The sequence below is a fragment of the Camellia sinensis genome, chromosome 12 (genome assembly GCF_055761805.1).
Source record: "Camellia sinensis isolate YWXY chromosome 12, ASM5576180v1, whole genome shotgun sequence".
In the NCBI taxonomy this organism is placed as follows: Eukaryota; Viridiplantae; Streptophyta; class Magnoliopsida; order Ericales; family Theaceae; genus Camellia; species Camellia sinensis.
Genome location: NC_138972.1, coordinates 141,886,528 through 141,912,904, shown reverse-complemented (window position 1 = coordinate 141,912,904; position 26,377 = coordinate 141,886,528). Strand labels below are relative to the sequence as shown.

The following is a 26,377-nucleotide window of genomic DNA, read 5'->3' as shown; positions in this document are numbered from 1 at the left end:
GAAGGGACAGCGAAATGATTGCCAAAGGATATAAGCAAACGTTGTAGACAAGAAAAAGGTTAAGCTTTCCACCTCTAATCTTCTCCCATATACTCCACTTCTCTTCCTAACTTGATCGTCGGAGGGTTCACTGGGGGACTACCCCGTTCCTCGTTGAACTTGTTTGCAGGATATCCGGTGGGCTTGATCTTCTGGGCTTGGCCTTGGGGAGCTTGGACCAGTCTGATCCATCCATTGGGACGAACGGTATTAACAGTTGGCGCCGTCTGTGGGAACGCTTTGCTCCTCGCGCCAGTTGTGTTCATTGTCGTCGGAGGCCTCGTTCCAATAACCTTTTTCTCTTACCCGTCAAAGTGCATGGTCACGACTAGGTCCATGACTTCTCACAATAATACCGCCGACCATCAAGCCGACCCCCCCATCCAAACAACCCACCACAGTATTTTATCGAGCTTACCAACAGCATCAACCGCATGGCCAAGCAAAACCAGGCCTTGATAAATGCTTTACTCCAAAGGAACTTTCCAATGCCTCCTCCCCCACCTCCAGATATTCCACCCAACCAAGAAAGAACCCCGAGCCATACTGCCCCGCAATTCCGACCACCCAACTTGGGAGGCTAGAGGCGGACACACTTTTTTTGTCTTATTTCTTTTGATGTATTACATGTAAATTCAAGCCAAGGGCTTAATATGTAATTGAGCTAGTACTCTCTTTTGTAACCAAGTGTTAACTTGGAAAGCTGTAAGCCCGTAGGGCATTTGCTTTTGTTGTTAACATGTAATACTTTTGTAATGAAGTACTCTGATGAATTGAAGAATGTGGATCTTCTGTATATAAATGTATGTCTATATTGATGGGTTTAATGTTATTATTTTTTAGGGCGTGACAACTCCCCAATCAAGACCACCTTCGTAAAGGAGACATTGGTCTTCTAGACGGGGATATAGGGCTGGGAGCTCAGTAGGGATCTCTTTGAATATGGACCCGAGCACGTAGTCTAGCTGCACATGACGACGAGGGACAAAGATGCGTCCATCAATAGCGCTTTTCTCCCCAGCTTTGTATTTCTCACATTCTGCATCAATGATCCTCTTCAGGTCCACAGATGGGCTCGTACGCTCTACAACTGATACTAAAGGAGAAGCCATTGACAGTATGCTTTTCTTGAAAGTGAAACCGAGAAAGGAAGTAGAGAGAAGCCGAAGATTGGTAGAAAGAGGGGTTTGTGCGTTAAAAGAGCAAGTGGTTTCAGAGCACGAAACAAAAGGGTTTTTTAAAGCCCTCGTGTCTGAAAATATATTGCGTGAGCTGTTAAGTATTAGAAGTGCGAATACAAAAAGCTTCCTTCAATATTGATACTTTTGGAGGGAAAAACAAAGCCCAGATGTTGAGGCCAGCTTCGAAGTAAGATATTTGGCTTCGAAGCCAAGTCTTAGCGCCAAAAGCCAAAAAAAAAAAAAAAAAAAATGGCTTCGAAACAGAGAAGCCGGCTTCGAAGCAGGTTTCCATACCCAAAATATAAGAATACTCGAGTGTTTATTTCACTTCAAAGAGTTTAAAGATCTGTTTTTAGGTTTTTAACAAAGCTAAGTCCTTCGAGGCAAACTTGAGATTCTTTAAGGATGGGATTTGGTGTTTGAAACATCAAAAGCAATAATGACAATGACTAGATGTTGACTATGGTCAAAACAGACTGTAAGTATAAGATTGCTAGATCCGAGGCACTGTTTCTAATTGAAAATCAACCAAAACTGTCAACTTTATTCCACAAATTGGAAAAGTTCATAGTTGGCTCTTTTAATGTTTCATTTAAAACAATTAAGTCCAGATTCAAAGGATGAAATTGTTCAAAATTCGAAGCTCTAAAACACAAGTGAAAGCAGGGTCAAACAATGCCAAATGAAGAAGAATTTTGTTTATATTAAAGCCAAAGCGATTACATCAGATGACCCTATCTAGGTATAAACTCGAGCTCATAAAAATAAGGAATGGAATAGATAACAAGATCATGAAATTTAGTCCAACAATGATCAATAAACTTTTGTTCTTTCCTTATTCTATCTTCCAAGTCTTCTAGCATTGGCTGCATAAGTTGATGTGTTCTCACTTCGTAGTAGAGCTCTTCAGCCTTTATTTCGAAAGACACCTCCCTTAATCCTTGTTCCAATTCGTCAATGTCTAAGTCATCCCAATACGCAGAATCTTTATTCTTGAAATCATCGAATTATTCAATGAAGTTCTCTGCTTCGTACTGAGCATGAATTAGAAGAGACGAAAGTTGGTCTAAAGATTGTGTAGTAGCCACAGAATTTCGATGCCAGTGAAGGAGCAATGGAAGTTGATCCAGAAACATATGAAGTTCTTCCTGAGCAAGGGGATTAAGGACATGGCCCCTAGTCAGAATATCACAAGCCCATCGAAGGTTCTTTAGAGGGACTTCGTCCTCAAGAACATTAAAAGGCAAGTGAGAGAAAGCTGCAAGCAGAAGTTGAGCTTGTTTCTGCTCAGCTAGAGTAGGAGAAGGTAGAGGTTTATAAGGTGGGAAGACGTTTTTCATGGATAAGGCAAGCTTCAATCTCTCTGTCCAGCAAAGAGTTGGTGGGAGAGAAGGTATGAATACTTCAATTTCGGGAGACGAAGAAGAAGGTGTGGACGCTTCTATTTTCGGAGATGACACGGGAGCAGAAGGATCAAAGGCATTAATATAATCAAGCCAGTCAGAAGAACAAATCTTCGCCTTCCGGGCTAAGAATGATGGGTTGTACCCTTGTGCTTCTTCTGGGCGGCGGGCAGCGTGCACTATCTTTGTAGGCATGGAGGATGTATACCATGCTACAAGAAGATTCTCTTCCAGACTACGCTGATGGTCAATGGGTACATAGGGATAGACCACTGAACTTCGAACATAGGAAGAAAACTCTAAAGGGTCAGTAAACTCAACAAAATGGTGGTTGATTCGCTCCTTTAAGTCACAGGTCTCAAATGTTGACCAGCTTGTCCAGTCAGAACCCTCAGAAGAGGAAGAAGTTGCAGTTTTATCCCATACAGAGACTTGTGAAGAAGAGTTTCTTAAGTCCATACTTGCAACTTTTCGAATCAAAGGTTTGAGAGCAGTTTGTTCGAATTGTAAGGGTAAGTTAGAGGAAGAACTTCTTATGTCTATACCTGCAACTTTATGAATCGAACGATTAAGAGCAATATGTTCGTAGTCTAAAGGTCGGTAATTTGCAAAGGCATCCGTGACTTGAATATAGAAAGGTGGGTAAAGGTGGCTAATAAATGCATGGACGTTCTTTCGAGGAGGAACAACATCGACATATGACTCTTCGTGTGCTTGATCACTGGAGGAAAAAATTAATTCGGCCATGAAATGTATCAGTCTGTTTGAATGCTAAGCCAGTGGAAGTGCTTAAAGGATTAAACGAGAGTTTAATACAAATGGTGAGTGACAGTTGCATTTCTAGGTAGATGCAAAACCCATGCACGTTCTAAGACGTGGGGAAACGACCCTGATCCACTAATATCACCAAGTCTTGGGTATATTAGTGCGGGGGGTAATGTTGGCTACATATTTTGTACACACCAGTGACAATTCAACATGTGGCAAGGTAAGGGCAGTATGGGGAAACCAGTCAAATCTCCGATCCTGATCATACACGTGGCAGTCAAAATTGGTTGTTATAAGATCTGAGTAACAGTGGATCAACAAAGAGATGCAAAGTGACGTGGCTTCAACGGTTGCTCACATTCAAATTCAAATATAGGAGGGGAGCCTAACTGCAAGTGAAAGCGTAGTGGAACTATTCATAAGGCAGCACGATCAGCGATTATAGAGGAGCAGTTCGACAGTTTGAAGTGCAGTTCGATGGTTATCTTTGGGGAGTATAAATAGTAGGAAGGACTTCAGAGAAAGAGGAGGTGAAAAATCTAAAGAAAACCAGTCTTACTTTACATATTCCAGTTTTATTTCCTGTTCTTTACATTTCTGTACTTCAAATTCTTGCACTGCACTTCATTTGTAGGAGTAGTTTTCGAGTATATTGCCGCTGTAAATCTCTACGAGGCTGAGATCATTGTAAGTTTTTCATACTAATGAAATGTTTCAATTTATTTAACTGTTCTTATGCTTAAATTCTCCTAAATTAAGCTACCAGTAAGCCACCGGTAAAAGTCCTCTTCATTGAGGCTGAAAGAACCATAACACAATCGTCTGAATAATTGGTTGGCAATTACAATTCTGTAAGGACTGATTGATCCTTGCTGGCATGCTCATAATTACAAAAATAACCTTCGAAAGCCAAAAAGCCAACAGAATCTAACTAAGTAAAAACGTGGTCCTGGAATTGTGAATAAGTTTCAAAATGTGACTGAGTGTTAACAACGTGGTCCTGGTGCTACTCGCCATATTTGTGCCAACAAAAAGATGTTCACATCTTATTCTATAGTGGACAATGGTGAACAACTCTTTATGGGCAATTCCTCAACTTCCAAAGTTGAAGGACAAGGAAAGATTGTACTCAAGATGACATCTGGAAAGGAACTCACTCTTAACAATGTGCTGCATGTACCGGACATTCGCAAGAATCTTGTTTCCGGATCTTTGTTGAGTAAGAATGGGTTTAGGCTAGTTTTTGAAAGTGAGAAGTTTGTACTTACCAAAAACGGGATGTATGTAGGAAAAGGTTACATGTCTGATGGCCTTTTCAAGTTAAATGTAATAACCGTTGTACCCTCAGTTATTAATAATACATCTTCTTCTTACTTGCTTGAGTCTTCAGATTTATGGCATGGTAGACTAGGACATGTTAATTATGGATCTTTGCGTAGATTAATTAATATGGAATGTTTACCTAAATTTAACATTGTTTCAAATCATAAATGTGAAGTTTGTGTTGAAGTTGGACAGCAATATAAAGAACGCAGATCCGGATGTAAAACCCTGGGGGTGGGCAGACCGACTTCTACCGAAATAACCGCCTCAGTGCCATATGTTAAGCGAAAAGGGGTTTCCCCAGTGGGAGTGCGAGCAGTGGTTCAGTAAGCCTAGAGTACATTTGGTAGTTCCTCAGCCCAAAGGCCTTTAGCAGCTTCGAGCTTAGTTTTGATGATTTTCATAAGAGAACGGTTGGTGACCTCAACTTGGCCATTTGCTTGGGGATGACCGGGGGAAGAGAAGCATGGTTGAATCTGGAGATCTGCACAAAATTTTCTGTACTTCGCGTTATCGAATTGTTTGCCGTTGTCGGAGATGATGGCTTGAGGGATGCCAAATCGGCAAACGATCGATTGCCAGATAAACCTGGTGGTGTTCCGCTCGGTGATTGTGGCAAGGGGTTCGGCCTCGACCCACTTGGTGAAGTAATCAATGGCGACAATCGCGAACCTGGTCTGGCCTCGACCGGTGGGAAGTGGACCAACCAAGTGTTGGAAAATTTATAAAGAGGTAGTTGTGAATTGAAATAGACTCCATTTTGAATGAAAGGGTGTAACCTTTCACGGTGTCTTTTTGTTTTAAAGGAAGGGTCAAACCTCCATTTGAATGAAAGGGTGCAAACCTTTCATGTTGTCTCTTTATTTTAAAGGAAGGGTTATGTCCCTTCTTCACACCTTTTCTATTCAAATTGAATAGGTGCCAACAAAGCCTATATAAAGGCAGCCCCATTCCAATTTTGATTGATCCCGAAATTCAGTCTGCGTTCTTTATATTGCTGTCCAACTTTTATTTAGTGCATTTTCCTTCATTCTAGTTTTAGGAAAAATAACAAAGAGAGTATAGAACACAAATTCTAGTTCGCCGAACAAATTGTTTAGAGTGCTACTACAATTTGTGAAGATCATTGTATCCTGGGAGATAGACGCCACTCAACCGTAAGCACCGTAACGGGGCGAATCTGTCTTAAGGATAGAGTATCACACACTCGACTTGGTCTTAATTTTAATTCAGTTCGATAAATAAATCTGGTACGTTATTTATTTATTTTGTTTGAATTTATTTTCAAGTTATTTTATTTTACACAGAAGATTTGACAACAATCTTAAGACAGATTCGAATTATTCTGTTTATAGAATTTTTCGTTTGTTTTCCTTTTTCATTCTTCATAAATAATTTCGAAAGAAAATTATTTTCTGTGAATTTACAAAATAATATTCTGGTTGGAAAAGCAAATAATGATTATATGCTATTTGACAGATAGTAGTAATACACTGTCTCTTTTCTTTGACAACTAGTAGTACGATACTGGTGTCATTAACAATTCAGAATATATTTGTTGGAAATGGTAGAAAAATTCTGGGTAAAACCAGAATTTTTTCTCAAGTTTGGTCTATTTTGTAGGTGGGCCCCGAGTGTCGATTTACTCAGGTCAAAGTGGTAACGCGTTCTATGCCGCGTTGTGATTCACGTGGTATATTTGGTTGCTCAAAACCATTACTGAGTGAATGGGAAATTGAAGCCAAAGTGTGCTCCATGGAAATTGAGTTTTGGTGGAAATTCCTTAAGGTTGTAAATTGGCTTGTCCCACATTGATTTGGTGGGAAGTTTTGAAAGGGTTTATAAGGCTTGGGTTAGATACTTGGGGTGTGTCCCAAGGGGTACCCAAGTGTTTTAGAGGGAGAGGTTATGGGCTAGACCCATTGGATCCAAAAACACCAACGCACGCGCCGCCAATTGGGCGGCTTAGGCGCGGATGCGTGGTGTGTGGTTGGGCTTGTTCAACCCAATACTAATCTTTTTGGGCCAAAAACATTTGAATTTAATTTTATTTTATTTAAAATAAAATCCAAAATTCAAATTAAACTGGTTTGGATTTACTGTTCATCCAAACAAGGCCCTTCCCGTTTTTTATCTGTTTGAATTATTAACCCAACAGATTCAAATCTGTTTAAATTTGAAACTAACAGGTTTCATACCTGTTCAATTCAAAACCAAGAGCCACCTTTACATCTATAAATAGACTAGCCTCCCATTTGGATTTCATTGAGAATTTTCGTACTCCATCCTCTGCTTTAAATCTCTGCATTTTGCTGCATTCTATTTCTGAAAGAAAGAGTGTAAACACTTTGTGTGTTTGACGAACGATTAAATTGTAGTGCTGCTTTTATTCGTTGATAAGATCATTTTATCCTGGGAGATAGACGTCCAAATTCTGAAAGCACCGTGGAGAGGACGAATCTGTCTTAAGGACACAGTGTCAAACACTGGACTTGATCAGAAAATAATTCGAAGAAATTTAAATCAAGTAAGTTATTTATTTTATTTTCACTGTTGTTATTATTTATTAAAATCATATTCAAATTTTGTTTTTGTAACAAAATAAAATCTGTTATTTATTTATGTATTTTTTTTATTTCAAGTTTGATTTTTGTAATCAAACAAATTCTCTCATTTTCTTTATTTCTTTAAATTCTAATTGTTGTTGTGTACACAATGGAATTAAATCTTTTAAATACAGTGAAGATTGTCCTACAATATTTTGGTGGAATTTTGTCAGAAAATTAATTTTGGTTTTTTAGAAATTATTTTCTGAGTTTTCATTAATTAAAATTCTGTTTTTCAGTATTTTAATTATTGAAGTGTTACTGAAATTAATTTTCTGTGTGGAATTAATTTGGTTAAATAAAATTTTATTTTATTTCCAAATTAATTGAAAAATAAAAGTTATACTTTTTATTTCTTTTATTTTACAGAATTTAATTTCTTGTGTGGAATTAATTTGGTTAAATAAAATTTAATTTTATTTCCAAATTAATTGAAAAATAAAAGTTATAGTTTTTATTTCTTTTATTTTACAGAATTTAATTTTCTGTGTGGAATTAATTTGTTTAAATAAAATTTTATTTTATTTTCAAATTAATTGGAAAATAAAAGTTACATTCTTGTTTCTTTTATTTTTACATAATTTAATTCTGTGAATTTGGTTTTATTTTCTGTGTAGTATTAAATTCTAATTATAATTGTGGTTTACAATTTAGAATTTATAGCTACTAAAACTGGTCAAACTAATGTTCAAACCAGTACTGGTATGGTGATTGCCATTGCGCCAATCTCTCCTTATGTTGGGACTATATCAGTGAATCATGGTAAACAGTCAGAGAAGTTCTTAAGAACTGATTTTTGCAAAGGCAAAAGCAAAAGAAGAACAAGCAAGAAGCCTGCTCAAGCCCACATGACTGAAGTGGACAATATTTCCAATGGTATAGATGATATCAATCTTTCTGCAGTTGTTTCTGAGGCAAATCTTGTCGGAAATACTAAAGAATGGTGGGTGGACACTGGTGCTACTCGCCATATTTGTGCCAACAAAAAGATGTTCACATCTTATTCTATAGTGGACAATGGTGAACAACTCTTTATGGGCAACTCCTCAACTTCCAAAGTTGAAGGACAAGGAAAGATTGTACTCAAGATGACATCTGGAAAGGAACTCACTCTTAACAATGTGCTGCATTTACCGGACATTCGCAAGAATCTTGTTTCCGGATCTTTGTTGAGTAAGAATGGGTTTAGGCTAGTTTTTGAAAGTGACAAGTTTGTACTTACCAAAAACGGGATGTATGTAGGAAAATGTTACATGTCTGATGGCCTTTTCAAGTTAAATGTAATAACCGTTGTACCCTCAGTTGTTAATAATACTACATCTTCTTCTTACTTGCTTGAGTCTTCAGATTTATGGCATGGTAGACTAGGACATGTTAATTATGGATCTTTGCGTAGATTAATTAATATGGAATGTTTACCTGAATTTAACATTGTTTCAAATCATAAATGTGAAGTTTGCGTTGAGGCAAAATTATCTAAAACTCCTGTTCATTCAATTGAAAGAAGTACGGAACCACTTGAATTAATTCATAGTGACATTTGTGATTTTAAATCAATTCAAACTAGAGGTGGGAAAAAGTATTTTATCACTTTTATAGATGACTATACTAGATATAGTTATGTTTATTTAATTCGAACCAAGGATGAAGCTTTGGAAACTTTCATTCAATATAAGAATGAAGTTAAAATTAACTTGGTAAGAAAATCAAGAAACTTAGAAGTGAGAGAGGTGGTGAATATGAATCACCTTTTGGTGAGTTTTATAAAGAACATGGAATAATTCATCAAACCACCGCTCCTTACTCACCTCAGCAAAATGGAATTGCTGAAAGGAAAAATAGGACTTTAAAAGAAATGATAAATGCCATGTTAATAAGTTCTGGATTACCTCAGAACTTGTGGGGGGAAGCAATACTTTCTGCTAATTATATTTTAAATAAAGTACCCCGAAAGAAAATAAATCAAACACCTTATGAATTGTGGCATGGAAGAGTACCATCCTACAAATACTTAAAAGTGTGGGGGTGTTTGGCTAAAGTGGCTATTCCTAGTCCTAAAAAGACTAAGATAGGTCCTAAGACCATTGATTGCATTTTCATTGGTTATGCCAAGAATAGTAGTGCATATCGGTTTTTGATTCATAAATCAAAACATTCCGAAATGCATGTAAATACTATTATTGAATCTCGGAATACATCTTTCTTTGAACATGTATTTCCAAAGAAGACTGGACAAGAGACTAGTACTAATAAAAGATCTTTTGATGCTATTACTAGTCAGGATCAAGAACATGATCAAGAACAAGAGTTAGATCAAAATGAGGAAGAGGAACTTAGGCGTAGTAAACGTGCTAGAACCTCAAAATCTTTTGGTCCAGATTTTCTAACATATTTGTTAGAAAATGAGCCTTTAACTTTTAAAGAGGCTATGTCCAGTCTTGAAGCACTTTATGGAAAGAAGCTGTCAACAGTGAAGTTGAATCCATCTTGCAAAATCACACTTGGGAATTAGTGGACTTGCCACCAGGTTGTAAACCTCTTGGGTACAAGTGGATTTTCAAAAGAAAATTGAAAACGGATGGATCAATAGATAAATACAAGGCAAGACTTGTAGTCAAAGGTTGTAGACAGAAAGAAGGTCTAGATTACTTTGACATATACTCACCGGTTACTAGAATAACATCCATTAGAATGCTAATCTCTATACAATCTAGAAATTCATCAAATGGATGTTAAGACCGCTTTCTTAAATGGTGAGTTAAATGAAGAAATTTACATGGAACAACCAGAAGGGTTTTCTGTTCCAGGGAAAGAAAAGAAAGTGTGTAAATTGGTTAAATCATTATATGGTTTAAAACAAGCGCCAAAGCAATGGCATGAGAAATTTGACAAGGCAATGATGTCAAATGGATTCAAAATTAATGAGTGTGACAAATGTGTTTACATTAAAAACACAAATGTAGAACAGAATCTATAACTGAGGCAAACAGAGGAGGAAAGAAATACTTTTATTGATGTGATAATCATAATACTTCACCTGACACAAGCCTTTTATAGGCAAAACCATCAACAAAAAGTTACTAAAAAATAGGAACAGAAAGATAACATGTGCAACAACATGCTGCAACAACCTCTCTAAGACTAGGACAATTCCTAACTTATTAAAAAAAACTGAACAGAGGCATATCTAAAACAAAACAAACTTGACTTGTTCAACACATCCTCACAGTCACATGCTGATGTTGATAACTCTAACACTCTCCCTCAACATCAGCTTCCAAACTCTTTATCATGCCGAGCTGATGACAAAAGCTTTCAAATTTGCTGCCACTTAGACCTTTTGTGAATAAGTCTGCGACTTGGTCTTCTGATTTAATTTGCCTCATCTCAATCTCTTCTTCCAGAACCTTTTCCCTGATAAAATGATAATGCACTTCCACATGTTTTGTTCTTGCATGAAAGACTGGATTCTCCGCCAAACGAACTGCCGACTAGTTGTCACAGTACAATAGAATGGCATAGTCCACTAGTTGATGTAGATCGTTCATCAGCCGTATTAGCCAAGTACTCTCTTGAGCTGCCATTGCTGCTGCTCAGTACTCTACCTCCATTGTTGACAGAGATACAGTCGGTTGTCTCTTGCTACACCATGAAATTGCTCCTGATCCAAGCATAAACACATACCCGGTAGTTGATCTACGGGTGTCGTCATCTCCTGCATAATCAGCATCACAGTAGCCAACTAGCTTGCAATCTTCACCTTTCTTGTACAACAGACCACAATCCATTGTGTCCTTCACATATCTCAAAATTCGTCGAACTGCATCCAAATGAGGCTTCTTTGGATTTTGCATGTATCGACTCATCACACCAACTGTATAAGAGATATCGGGTCTAGTTAAAGTTAAGTAAAGCAAACTATGTTATTGTATGTCTTTATGTAGATGATATGCTCATCGTTGGTAGTAATAATGATATGATTAAAACTACTAAGAAAATGTTGAATAAACATTTTGACATGAAGGACATGGGCATTGCTGATGTAATTCTTGGTATGAAAATTACCAAAACATCAAAAGGATATGGTTTGTCACAATCTCATTACATTGAGAAAATACTTGACAAATTCAGCAAAGATGATGATCATCTTGCTAAAACTCCTGTAGATGTTAATTTGTATCTTTCTAAGAATGTACAGGAAAGTATTTCTCAATTAGAGTATGCCCAAATTATTGGAAGCTCAATGTACTTGATGAACTGCACTCGCCCAGATATAGCTTATGCAGTAAGTAAATTAAGTAGGTATACGAGTAATCCGGGAGTAGAACACTGGAAAGCAATTATAAGGGTTCTTAGATATCTCCGATTTACTCGTAACATTGGGCTTAATTATACTAGATATCCAGCAGTACTTGAAGGATACTGTGATGCAAATTGGATATCGGATACAAGAGACTCAAAGTCCACTAGTGGGTATGTCTTTACTCTTGGTGGGGCGGTTGTATCTTGGAAATCTTCTAAACAGACTTGTATTGCTAGGTCTACTATGGAATCTGAATTCATAGCTTTAGACAAAGCAGAGGAAGAAGCAGAATGGCTTCGCCACTTCCTTGAAGATATTCCAATATGGCCAAAACCGGTGCCTGCTATATGCATACATTGCGATAGTCAATCTGCAATAGGTAGAGCACAGAGTCATATGTATAATAGTAAGTCACGACACATTCGTCGTCGACATAACACCGTAAGACAACTACTCTCTAATGGAATTATTTCTATAGAATATGTTAATTCTAAAGACAACATAGCGGATCCACTAACCAAAGGGTTGGCAAGAGAGTTAGTTGAGAATTCATCGAGGGGAATGGGACTAAAGCCTATGAAATAAGAGTTACCACAACGGCAACCCAACCTAGTTGACTGGAGATCCCAAGATCTAGGTTCAAAGGGACAACTGAGTTGTGATTGACTCAGAAAGATCACTGTGGAGTCCAACTCCTACCCATTTCTATGATGAAATAAGTGATGTCTGCAGCGATTTAGGTTAAGTAATACTTTTAATGATTCTTATATCTAGGTAAACCTAGTGGAGTATGGCATGATACTTTTCATAAGAATCACCTATGTGAGTGTGAACTGGGCCGGTTCTATAAGATTTGTGAAGGGCTACAAGTCTTTAAAGCACTCATGAAAGACCAGGTTGTTTAATACTATGTTTGGTTGGGGGATTTGGGGAGAGATTTAGAAAGGGAAATAGAAAAGATAGGTGAAATGTGAATAAAATATTCTTATATTTCACCTAGTTTCACACACATTTTTCCTTTTCTTTTTCAAATCTCTCCCCAAATTTCCCAACCAAACACAGCATAAGGGATTGCTTGGACAAAAATGTAACTAGGGACATGATGTCAATATGAACCACACAGAATTATCATGGTGATTAAGGGATTGCTTGGGATGAGACTCAGCTCTGTGGAAAATTCGATGACGCTTCGATCAAGGCTGTAGTTTTCTTGCCCCTTAACATCATTATTCTTCTTCATCTAGATATCAAAATGTTTTTTTGTTTGGTTTTTTTTTTTTTTTTTTTTTTTGGTTATAGGAGATTTTACCCTTCTTTTTTACTTTATTTGTTTTGGATAAATCACAATAATATCTTTGGTTTTAATTTTTTAGAAATTGAGTTTATTTATTTATATATATATATATTTTATTATTTTTAGTGAATATTTTAAAATTTTAAATAAAATTTTTTTATTGTTTTAAATACACCTTACTTAGATGTTTTTATAAAGTAAAGTATTTATAAAAAAATATTTTAAAAAATCAATAAATACACAAGAATACGAAAAATGTACTATATATACATATTTTGTATTTTTGGTATGTAGTGAATTTTAAAAATATTTTTTTCATAAATATTATACTTTTTAAGTGTATCTTAAAAACTACAAAAACTGTTTAAAATATTAAAAAATTCAATAAAAACAAAAAATAAAAAAGGAAAAAATAAAAAATTTCAATTTTCTAACAAGTGAATCAGGAGTTATGAAACCAAACAAGCTAAATAATTTTTATAGTTTAAATGAACAATCATTTTATTTTTTATAATTTCAATTTTCATAACTTAATTTTTTTTTTTAATTTTGTTGTAATATGGTTACTCTATCCCTTACCTTTAAAGTTTGGAACGAAAAAAGTTCATATGTAAAACTAAAATGACTAGAATGAAATTCAAAACAAATTATAAAGACCACTAGAGTAATATATGTTGGAACAATCTTCTATGTAAAATAAAATAACTTGAAAATAAATTCAAACAAAATAAATAAATAACATACCAGATTTATTTATCGAACCGAATTAAAATTAAGACCAAGTCGAGTGTGTGACACTCTGTCCTTAAGACAAATTCGCCCCGCTATGGTGCTTACGGTTGAATGGCGTCTATCTCCCAGGATACAATGATCTTCACAAATTTATAGAAGCACTTCAAATAATTTGTTCAGCGAACCAAACCTGCGATCTATACTCTCTTTGATTACCCTAAAATAATATGAAGAATAAAGGATGCAAGAGAGCAAAATGAAGGCAAGGAAAATGAATTTTCGGAATCCTCAAAATTGGAATGGGGCTGCCTTTATATAGGCTTTGTTGGCACCTATTCAAATTGAATAGAAAAGGTATGAAGAAGGGACATACCCCTTCCTTTAAAATAAAGAGACACCATGAAAGGTTTGCACCCTTTCATTCAAAATAGAGACCCTTCTTTTAAAACAAAAAGACACCATGAAAGGTTACACCCTTTCATTCAAAATGGAGTCTATTTCAATTCACAACTACCTCTTTATAAATTTTCCAACAATCCCCCACATGAATGAAATTGATAGAGAGAAAATGCAACAACATGATGTAAATATAGAGAGTACAAAAATTGGTAATATTCTGCAAAGGACAGGTAGCTTTTGGCTTTGAACCTTCTCTTGTGAGACACTATCGGATTTACTAGCTAACCAGTGAACATGATGTCTTAAACTGTTCAGCCGTTTGTGTAAACCAAGACAATAGAACTCACACAATATATCCCCAGACACACACTACAAGAATTAACACTTTTGGCAACAAAAAAATTGGTCGCTAAAAGTCTATTTTTGGTCGGCAAAAGTTATCCGCGACCAATTTTTTTGGTCGCTACTTTGGTCGCCAATTGAGGGTCGGCAAAAGTAATTCGCGACCAAAATTTTGGTTGGTCGGGAAAAGTCGGATTTAGCGACTAAATTTTTGGTCGCGAAATATATCATTACCGCGACTAATTCATTTAGTCGCTAAAACACTTTGGTCGCAAAAAGTGATATTATCCCGACCAAAAAGTTTGGTCGCCAATTATCACATTCAACGACCAAAAATTTTGGTCGCCAATCGTGACGTTCCGCGACCAAAAATTTTGGTCGCCAATCGTGACATTCCGCGACCAAAAATTTTGGTCGCCAATTGTCACATTCCGCGACCAAATAGATTAGTTGCCAAAAGTCGAGAAATCGCCGACTACCAATTTAGTCGCCAAAAGATAAGAAATTGCCGACCAATGATTTTAGTCGCAAAAGTGTAGAATTTGCCGACCAATTTTTTAGTCGTCAAATCTCTTTTTTTTTTTTGGTCACAATCCTTTTTTGTTTATAACCAGCCAATCCAATATCGAACAAAATTCAATCAACCCAACCACAATTACGGAACAATAACATTTTAAAAAAAAAAAAACTAAGAAATCCAAACAAGATGTCCAGTAAAGCTAAGTATGCTCATTGAAGTAACTTCAGACCTCAAAAGATTTACAACATGAATGACTCGTCATTGTAATACATAGAATTAGACTGAATTCTGGTAGGAACAAAATTTCTTAGTAGTAAAATTGATTGAAAGAGAGATTCATACATGCCAAAGTTTTAATTAAGCAGCAAGAAAACTGAACCAAAATCCAAAAATAACAGAATAACTATATGAAGAAAGCTGCTGCGTAAGACCATTCTTCGCTTTTGCTTCCGGCATGCAATAACCACAAAATCCACAACATCTCATTTCTTCTTCCCAGCCTTTGCACCATCTCCGGCCTTGGTCTGCACATTGTGTAACAATGTGCAGACAGAGAGATTAACCAGTGTACGTGTACCCCAAGGCCAAGATAAGCAATTTCCTTACCTTCTTTACACCACGGATCTTCTTGGTCCTGTTCTTCCTTTCCTTCAATTGCTTCCTTGACTTCTCCACCTTTGTGTCCAGGCTGTTCTGCGAAGGAGAAATAGACAAGAAATAAATACACTATAAAGAAAATGAAAAACTTCTAGAGATAAATTCCATATGCTCACTTTCTTACTCATATCATGATAACAAAAGAATACATAGGAAACCTCAATATGACTTGATACTGCCATGTACTCAGAAGATGATATGTATTAAACCCAAACCTCAGAAGGTGTAAGTGTAATTTACCCAATAAATAATGACAGAAACGTAATCTAATGGGCAAAAAAGTAGTTTTTACAATTTTACAACCTAAATCATACAACACCTATTTTCTTGCTCACAATATATTGGACAACTTACACCATACAATCAAACACTCATCTTCTCCGGTCCTCATTTCAAAATAGTGAATAAAAAAAATGAGAGTTTGGTTGAATGGTTTAATTTGTTCAAAACTTTAAATGACATTTTTGCCCATCAAATTAGTCTTTTAATTGTCAAAGACTTGGACAACCATCTCCAATTGAACCACGTTATCTGAAATTAGAAATTTTAGGAACTAAACAAATGAAATTAATAGTTTAAGAATGAAATAGAAAAAATGGCGATAGTTTAAGACATAAAAGTGAAATTAACCCAAATTGAAATGGCAAAGGTTTTACTCATTTAACATGACAAAGAGGCAACAGCATGGTGGGGGCACTTACAAGTTACAGCTGTGACAGATAATAAAACTACATTTTTTTGAAAGAACCAAAAAAATTAATTAAATTAAATCATAGACAAGCCATATGTCAAATTTGCTTGACCAGACAGACGTATCAAATAAAGGTAATAGATGACAAAACCCCATGTGCAGCTAGCTTCCTCACATGAGTCACTACATGAGACACTGTTGTCATACACTTAACTGTCTGGTCTCATTGGTAACACATCCAAACATTAGGACAAAAGGATTCATGCGCCAGAAGCTGGCAAAAGAATTATAATAGCCCAAGTTATTAATGAACAATGAAATGAACGAGCTTATAAGAACTCATAGTCAAGAACAACTGCGAAAGACCTTCCTAAGAATGAGAATAGAACTCCACTAAAAAACAAGAAAAATTCTTTTTTCATTTTGAGTGGGGGCATTTCTAGTTGTTAATTCAGGCATTTTATAAATTGGGAATACTGATAACAGAGTCAATCATCTCTAGATGTTCTCTTGTATTTTTCAGGACACAACTGTTCATGCAGGATTTCTATTCATAAATTTCAAAGTTTTGCAGCTTTTTATTACACAATAAACATCCATCAAAAGCTACTTGAGATCCTCAATTTCTCTTCCCAGTACATGTTTTGGTATGCTCAAGCCAATGAATTACACCTATAGTTTATTTTTACAATTTGAATCAAGTGTAATAGTCTGCGGGTTAACGTCATCAAACTGCTTTAACTTAAATCATGCCATATTATTATAACTTCCATGCTGATGCCAAATCCAACACACATTCCAGTTGAAGTTGTCAAACAATAAAAATGGAAAGCCAAAAATGCCCTAAGCTAGATGTAATTAACACAAAATAACAGCCTGATCTTAGCGATAAACAACTCAAAACACTAGGAGATCATATACTTGCTTGTCAATTCTCAATAAATACCAAGCCTTTATAGTCTAAAGATCAGAAAATCCAGTCTATTGCATAGGACCAAAGTGAACAACTGGACCATGATTTAAAGCAACTACTGTACAGCTTTAACAGCTATCCTCCTACTCATTAAGAAAGTCAACAAGTACAGATAATTTCACCAACTTTGGACCAAATTTAAGACCATGGACCAAGATAGCACACAGAACTTCAATAGAAGTTTATTATTTCACAAGATCTACCTAAGGTGATCACATAATTGACATACAAAATTGTTGAACAAATCCAACGAGTTAATGATTCTTTTGAGATATCATACAGCCGCATAATATCTATATTATATTGCATAGAGGAGTGTTATGCCCTATTGAATGCCACATGGCAAGGCAAACTCCTCCCCACTCTCCAAGCCGCTATTCCTGTTCATGGATTTTTTGTAATGAATATATATATATATATTATACAAAACCATGTGTTCTACTGTCATTGCTACAAATGCAAGGCCATAAATATAACTAAAATAATAAAGTTTAAATAATTAGCAAAGTTTGCTAATTAAACTGATTGATAAGTTTCCTATATGAATTGTATTTCTACTTAAAGCTTCTCCCTAATTGGTAAAATGCAAAAAACAATACATAAATTTTCTTGATTAGTAAAAATTTAAAATATGCATAAAGTTTTCTTAAATAAAGCATAAGATTTTGTGATTAAACCAAATGGTCAATTTTCTAATTAAACTGATTGTTTAAAACCATCAAGTGTCCATTCCTTTCATATATATATATATATATATGTGTGTGTGTGTGTGCATTTTTCTAACAAGGACTAGTGTTAGGAAATGACCTTTGGGTGGTTATACCCCCACATCCAGATATACTAATGATCTGAAAAACATTGCACATGTTACCTTGTAAAGTTCTTCATCAAATTGTGCTAACTGAGCACACTTTGCCATGATATCTTTCCTCATAAAGAATGGAGTTTGCAATGCAGTGTACCCCCTTTTCTCCACAAAATCAAGACCAAAATTAATTAGAGCTTGATTAAGGCGTACACCATCTCCTTTCAGATAGAAACCTCTACCTCCAGCTACATTAGCACCTAGATGTTTCAAGACCATTTGCATTAGCATCGTAATGAACCTAATAACACATAATTATAAAAGAATTGCATTTGAGAGAATCTAATAAGCATGGATACAACCACAGAACGGACACAACAAGGATACGACCAAAAAAAAAAAACGTTTTATATACGACCAACTAGATGTTTCATCCATGGCTAGCATTTATTGTCTAAAAGTCAAGAAAATAAAATAGAATAGAGACAGGAACCATTTGCTCAATGAGTTCCATCAGATGTGTCTAAGAAAAAACAGTAAGAAACTAAAATCAGTATAATTGAACAAATAAACCACAGATTATATGTGTCCCTGCAATGAAATGAATAGTCATAATTGTCATAGTGATTTTTTCCCCCACACCAATATAACAACAGTTCAGATAACTAAAGTTTATCTTTCAAAGAAAGCTTTCTATGACAAATCTTATGGGGGTTGTTGATTTTCAGTCATAATTGTAGCATGGAAATCAGAAATAACCCACAGAAATACTTGAAAATATCAACCTCCCATGAGGCTCGGGTGAGCATTGCTTATTCCATGCAATAGTTTTCTTCTCCTATTTTAAGAAAGTGAAAGAATGATAAACTATACTCTTAACTAGGACCAAATGGAATTTTCAAACCCATGCACCAGTTTCAACAGAATAATTTAAATGATGCAGATAACAGCAACTCCAAGAGGTAAGTGAGATTTCATAATCTCATAGACCGAGGTCAACTGAAATTTAGGTACACTAAGGGTTTCCATTACCTTCCCTTGCTCATTTTCAAAAACCAGCTAAAAAGTGGAAAGCATAATAAAGCTCACACACGTAGAAGGTAACCGCCATTCACAAATATGCATATAAGAGAATAGTGAATCACGAATCATAAGATTCACTTTATTTAACATATTATATAATTTTATATACACATTTATAAACTATAAACACATAAAAATACATACAGGATTTAGAATGAAATAAATATCAATATTACTAAATTATACATGTGTATACAGTATATACATATAAAACCACCTATATCAAAGATTTTTTGTAATCATAGTAACTCAAAATCAAAATCATGGGTTTTATTCAAGATTATTTTCACTGTTTAAAAAAATTCAATCAATTCGAGGATACACAATAAACGGAACAAATGAAAGAAAAAGATTATCATACCTGCTTCTATTGCTGCCACTGCTTCCTGTGCTTCCACTATTAAAGCAACGAAGAAGAAATTTGGGCCTGGCATTAAATCAAGTAGAAATGTTCTACAAATTGACTAGGAATGTTAGGCACGGCAATAAAATTTCAAGAATGTTGGACCCAGCATTAAAATTGAGCTATACGAAATGGGATAGTTGAGTAGAAATTTCCTCACAATCTACAACATGAATAAATTGTGCCTTTGCACTATCAAGTGGAAAGCAACAGTACAGATCACAGATTGCTTTCAAAAGGATAACCTAAAAAAGGCATGAAAACCACATAAAAATTAAGTCTTTAGCATCCACAATTGACAACAATCGAAACTAATAATCTCAAAACTTCATGGACAACAATTTGTGCAAATTAAGTATAGCATAACATCTTCATCAAATTAGACTTAAACACTGACCATTGAATCTAATTGTCATAAAAATCTACTAAACATGAATTCTCGAGGTGTTGCAAAACAGAGAGAAAAATAGAACAATCTCAAATTCCATGTCCGCAACTGTCTGGCATGTTAGATCCAGCAGGCTCTTTATGTTCAAGTAGTTTGCAGCCTGAGGGCATATTAATAAAATTGGAATAAGGTATGAAACAGATGAGTCATATTCAGCAAGTTCACATCTTTATGTTCAAGTAGTTTGTACTTCAATTTTCAATATGTAGAATTGTTTAATATTTCGCAATAAACTACCAAAGCAATAAAATTCTTAAAAATTATTTAAACAAACCAACACTTGAAAAGAAGCTGATATAATTGTCAGATACATGCACATTTACACAATCGTTTGTTATTGTTCATAGTTTCTAGTCTGCACATATATCAAAAATTCAACAAAGCTAAGTAAGCAAAGCGAGCTTTTTAAAGAAGCTGATAGTATTCTGAGATACAAAGTTACAAACCCATGCAATCACATGTCATTCTTGTTCAGATCTAAGTCCATCAATCAAATTGAAAACCATATAGATATCTTTTTCTTTTCTTTTCTTTACTCAACATCATGCACAATCCGCATTTCAACTCAAAAAGTAATGCATTTGCTAAGTTAAATGAATAAACAGAACATACAGCTTCAGCAAGAGAATCTGTCAGCTCCCATTCATGAGCGGTGTTTTCTATTATTGGGACAACAAGCTCATCATAATAACCATGCCATTGAATTCCTTTTATCATTTCCATATGAGTAATCTGTAATCAAACAAAAAATGCACAATAATGAGATGGAAGACCCAATCAAGACCAAACAAAAGTCAATTTTCAACAAGTTGATGGAACCATCTGTTAACGCTGGCTGTTGTCAAAATAGCCTCGATTATTATTTGGTAATGAGATAATTCCCCAACCACAGTTATCAGAATAACTCTCTTGCAACGAAAAAAGATGCCCATTTCTAAAACCCAAAAATTAATATATATTACAGGGAGAAATTTCTTTTCCATTTTCCATAAAACTCTTGTAGATGCTCTAAATTTTTGGGGAGAAATGTTCCCAGGAGTGGTACAAATTGAATTTTTTTCTTTTTTTAGTGGCACATAAATCCCATCTTAGGTGCAGGATTCCCCTACAGGGGTTGACATTTCTACTCTAGAACCTGGATTCCTTGATTAAGAGCAATAATCAAGTTAGATTGGGGATTACATATGAAAAAATAGATTGTGGAAAAGTTATTGGAATTATTTATACTCAAGTACAAGAGCTAAAGTTCAAAAATTTACTCGAAACTCCTTTGCTAAAGGATTTATCATTGTCACGAGACAAGATTCCATTCCATGACTGTGAATAACAGCACCAGCATTACGCATATCGTATGCCTGCAAAACAAAGCAAAGGTGTTATTTTACTTGGCAAAAGAAAATCATAAAAAGGAAAAAAAAAACATAAATGAACCTAGATTTATTGAATGGCTACACCCCCTGAAACATCAAAACTCTGTTTCCCACACCTTGGGCATTGAGGGCTTGGCAGACACCGGCCTAGTAAACGGAACCTCATTCATCTCCCACAGCGTCGCCGCCAAGTTCCTCGCAGACACCGGCCTCGACCTCCCACCACAGCTCTGCGACGGTGCGTACTTGGGTGAATCCAAAGCCGCCGCCGTCGTCCTCCAAGACGGAACCGGAGTGCTCGATATGGATCCCCGAGGCTTACCCACCAAAATGGCCCGCTTGAATCGGTAATTCTGCAACACAAAGGACGAAGACGAAGACGACGAGCAACCCCTCTTTCGGATCTTACAGGATCCGGGAATCAAACCCTCCACAACCCGATTCTGCCTTGGCATTATCAATTTCAATTTATCACACACTCTCTCTCTCTGATCTACGAAGAAGAAAGGATTTGCATTTAAAACTTCAAACCCTAGAAATTTATGATATGGGTTTTGAAAGTGTATGTATATGCTTTTTCATAGCTGGAGCTGGTGGATGAGTGGGTTGGGGTAATCAGTAGTAGGAGAGCGATGCAAACAAAAGGAAATGAGAGAGAGAGAGAGAGCATGTGAAGGTGAATGCGTGGAACAACGTTTTAAAAATGGCGACCAATTTTGTTTGTCGCAAAAAAAATTCAATTCCCGCCTCTATAAAAATCAAATTTGCCTCCCAAATTTTTGGCGACCAAAAGATCATATTAGTCGCAGAAAAAGTACCTTCGCCGACTAATGTTTTTTAGTCGCCAAATCTCACTCAATGGCGACTAAAATATTAGTCGCTAAAAGTACAAATTTAGCGACTAATTTTTTTTGGTTGCTAAAAATAAGTTTTTGGCGACCAAATTTTTGGTCGCCAAAAAATATGTGACCTTCCGCGACCAAATTTGTAGTTGGTCGGCAAAAGCATATCACTTTCTGCGACCAACTCATTTTTTGGTCGCCAAAATATAACCTTCTGCGACCAATAATATTTGGTCGCCAAAAATAAACATCATTCGCGACTAATTAATATTTGGTCGCCAAATGTCATTTTTTTGCGACCAAAATTTTTTTGGTCGGCAAAAGTGGTCGCAAAATGTGTAAATTCTTGTAGTGACAGTTTAGTTCTCACTATTGTGTTCATTTTGGCCCTGAACAACCTGGTCTTTCATGAGTGCTTTAAAGACTTGTAGCCCTTCACAAATCTTATAGAACCGGCCCAGTTCACACTCATATAGGTGATTCTTATGAAAAGTATCCTGCCATACTCCACTAGGTTTACCTAGATATAAGAATCATTAAAAGTATTACTTAACCTAAATCGCTGCAGACATCACTTATTTCATCATAGAAATGGGTAGGAGTTGGACTCCACAGTGATCTTTCTGAGTCAATCACAACTAGGTTGTCCCTTTGAACCTAGATCTTGGGATCTCCAGTCAACTAGGTTGGGTTGCTGTTGTGGTAACTCTTATTTCATAGGCTTTAGTCCCATTCCCCTCGATGAATTCTTAACTAACTCTCTTGCTAACCCTTTGGTTAGTGGATCCGCTATGTTGTCTTTAGACTTAACATATTCTATGGAAATAATTCCATTAGAGAGTAGTTGTCGTACGGTGTTATGTCGACGACGAATGTGTCGTGACTTACCGTTATACATATGACTCTGTGCTCTACCTATTGCAGATTGACTATCGCAATGTATGCATATAGCAGGCACCGGTTTTGGCCATATTGGAATATCTTCAAGGAAGTGGCGAAGCCATTCTGCTTCTTCTTCTGCTTTGTCTAAAGCTATGAATTCAGATTCCATAGTAGACCTAGCAATACAAGTCTGTTTAGAAGATTTCCAAGATACAGCCGCCCCACCAAGAGTAAAGACATACCCACTGGTGGACTTCGAGTCTCTAGTATCCGATATCCAATTTGCATCACAGTATCCTTCAAGTACTGCTGGATATCTCGTATAATGAAGCCCAATGTTATGAGTAAATCGGAGATATCTTAGAACTCTTATAATTGCTTTCCAGTGTTCTACTCCCGGATTACTCGTATATCTACTTAATTTACTTACTGCATAAACTATATCTGGGCGAGTGCAGTTCATCAAGTACATTAAGCTTCCAATAATTTGGGCATATTCTAATTGAGAAATACTTTCCGTATATTCTTAGAAAGATACAAATTAACATCTACAGGAGTTCTAGCAAGATGATCATTGTCAAGTATTTTCTCAATGTAATGAGATTGTGACAAAACATATCCTTCTGATGTTTTGGTAATTTTCATACCAAGTATTACATCAGCAATACCCATGTCCTTCATGTCAAAATGTTTATTCAACATTTTCTTGGTAGTTTTAATCATGTCATTATTACTACCAATGATGAGTATATCATCTACATAAAGACATACAATGACATAACCTTTATCTGTGTTTTTAATATAAACACATTTGTCACACTCATTAATTTTAAATCCATTTGACATCATTGCCTTGTCAAATTTCTCATGCCATTGCTTTGGCGCTTGTTTTAAACCATATAATGATTTAACCAATTTACACACTTTCTTTTCTTTCCCTGGAACAGAAAACCCTTCTGGTTGTTCCATGTAAATTTCTTCATTTAACTCACCATTTAAGAAAGCGGTTTTCACATCCATTTGATGAATTTCTAGATTGTATAGAGATGCAATGGCAATTAGCATTCTAATGGATGTTATTCTAGTAACCGGTGAGTATATGTCAAAGTAATCTAGACCTTCTTTCTGTCTACAACCTTTGACTACAAGTCTTGCCTTGTATTTATCTATTGATCCATCCGTTTTCAATTTTCTTTTGAAAATCCACTTGTACCCAAGAGGTTTACAACCTGGTGGCAAGTCCACTAATTCCCAAGTGTGATTTTGCAAGATGGATTCAACTTCACTGTTGACAGCTTCTTTCCATAAAGTGCTTCAAGACTGGACATAGCCTCTTTAAAAGTTAAAGGCTCATTTTCTAACAAATATGTTAGAAAATCTGGACCAAAAGATTTTGAGGTTCTAGCACGTTTACTACGCCTAAGTTCCTCTTCCTCATTTTGATCTAACTCTTGTTCTTGATCATGTTCTTGATCCTGACTAGTAATAGCATCAAAAGATCTTTTATTAGTACTAGTCTCTTGTCCAGTCTTCTTTGGAAATACATGTTCAAAGAAAGATGTATTCCGAGATTCAATAATAGTATTTACATGCATTTCGGAATGTTTTGATTTATGAATCAAAAACCGATATGCACTACTATTCTTGGCATAACCAATGAAAATGCAATCAATGGTCTTAGGACCTATCTTAGTCTTTTTAGGACTAGGAATAGCCACTTTAGCCAAACACCCCCACACTTTTAAGTATTTGTAGGATGGTACTCTTCCATGCCACAATTCATAAGGTGTTTGATTTATTTTCTTTCGGGGTACTTTATTTAAAATATAATTAGCAGAAAGTATTGCTTCCCCCCACAAGTTCTGAGGTAATCCAGAACTAATTAACATGGCATTCATCATTTCTTTTAAAGTCCTATTTTTCCTTTCAGCAATTCCATTTTGCTGAGATGAGTAAGGAGCGGTGGTTTGATGAATTATTCCATGTTCTTTACAAAACTCACCAAAAGGTGATTCATATTTACACTACACAGAAAATTAAACCAAATTCACAGAATTAAATTCTGTAAAAATAAAAGAAACAAGAATGTAACTTTTATTTTTCAATTAATTTGAAAATAAAATAAAATTTTATTTAAACAAATTAATTCCACACAGAAAATTAAATTCTGTAAAATAAAAGAAATAAAAACTATAACTTTAATTTTTCAATTAATTTGGAAATAAAATAAAATTTTATTTAACCAAATTAATTCGACACAGAAAATTAATTTCAGTAACACTTCAATAATTAAAATACTGAAAAACAGAATTTTAATTAATGAAAACTCAGAAAATAATTTCTAAAAAACCAAAATTAATTTTCTGACAAAATTCCACCAAAATATATTCTGAATTGTTAATGGCACCAGTATCGTACTACTAGTTGTTGTCAAAGAAAAGAGACAGTATATTACTTCTATCTGTCAAACAGCATATAATCACTATTTGTTTTTCCAACCAGAATATTATTTTGTAAATCCACAGAAAATAATTTTCTTCCGAAATTATTTACGAAGAATGAAAAAGGAAAACAAACGAAATATTCTGTAAACAGAATAATTCGAATCTATCTTAAGATTGTTGGAACAATCTTCAATGTAAAATAAAATAACTTGAAAATAAATTCAAACAAAATAAATAAATAACATACCAGATTTATTTATCGAACCGAATTAAAATTAAGACCAAGTCGAGTGTGTGACACTCTGTCCTTAAGACAGATTCGCCCCGCTATGGTGCTTACGGTTGAATGGCGTCTATCTCCCAGGATACAATGATCTTCACAAATTTATAGAAGCACTTCAAATAAATTTGTTCAGCGAACCAAACCTGCGATCTATACTCTCTTTGATTACCCTAAAATAATATGAAGAATAAAGGACGCAAGAGAGCAAAATGAAGGCAAGGAAAATGAATTTTCGGAATTCTCAAAATTGGAATGGAGCTGCCTTTATATAGGCTTTGTTGGCACCTATTCAAATTGAATAGAAAAGGTATGAAAAAGGGACATACCCCTTCCTTTAAAATAAAGAGACACCATGAAAGGTTTGCACCCTTTCATTCAAAATAGAGACCCTTCTTTTAAAACAAAAAGACACCATGAAAGGTTACACCCTTTCATTCGAAATGGAGTCTATTTCAATTCACAACTACCTCTTTATAAATTTTCCAACAATATATCCAATATACTTGTGGTTCTAATAATTTATCTTGAATTTCACTTTAGTTTCTCTAGTTTTGAACACATTTTATTTTTTATATTTAAAATAATA

The 26,377-nt window shown here is 35.3% G+C and overlaps 2 protein-coding genes across 5 annotated transcripts; both read right to left on the bottom strand.

Annotated features, from left to right (window-relative positions):
* Positions 1–10,571: 10,571 nt before the first annotated feature.
* LOC145803944 (secreted RxLR effector protein 161-like) lies at positions 10,572–11,174 on the bottom strand. Its single transcript, XM_082897325.1, has 2 exons — positions 10,926–11,174; positions 10,572–10,811 (listed from the first exon to the last, which is right to left on the bottom strand). Exons 1-2 carry the CDS (start codon positions 11,172–11,174, stop codon positions 10,572–10,574), a joined length of 489 nt encoding a protein of 162 aa, XP_082753451.1.
* Positions 11,175–15,097: 3,923 nt separating this feature from the next.
* Positions 15,098–22,518, bottom strand: LOC114309346 (uncharacterized). 4 transcript variants are annotated; one of them, XM_082900031.1, is made up of 8 exons: positions 21,457–22,518; positions 21,230–21,325; positions 20,583–20,702; positions 19,683–19,767; positions 19,481–19,546; positions 18,103–18,296; positions 15,517–15,598; positions 15,098–15,434 (listed from the first exon to the last, which is right to left on the bottom strand). In XM_082900031.1, the coding sequence occupies exons 1-8, from the start codon at positions 21,793–21,795 to the stop codon at positions 15,268–15,270; spliced, it is 1,149 nt and encodes a 382-aa protein (XP_082756157.1). In that variant the 5' UTR covers positions 21,796–22,518; the 3' UTR covers positions 15,098–15,267. The 4 variants fall into 4 exon arrangements, with proteins under 4 accessions (XP_082756157.1, XP_082756159.1, XP_082756156.1 ...); XM_082900033.1 differs by having other exon boundaries at positions 15,517–15,603; positions 21,457–22,514; XM_082900030.1 differs by having other exon boundaries at positions 15,098–15,598; positions 21,457–22,515.
* Positions 22,519–26,377: the final 3,859 nt, after the last annotated feature.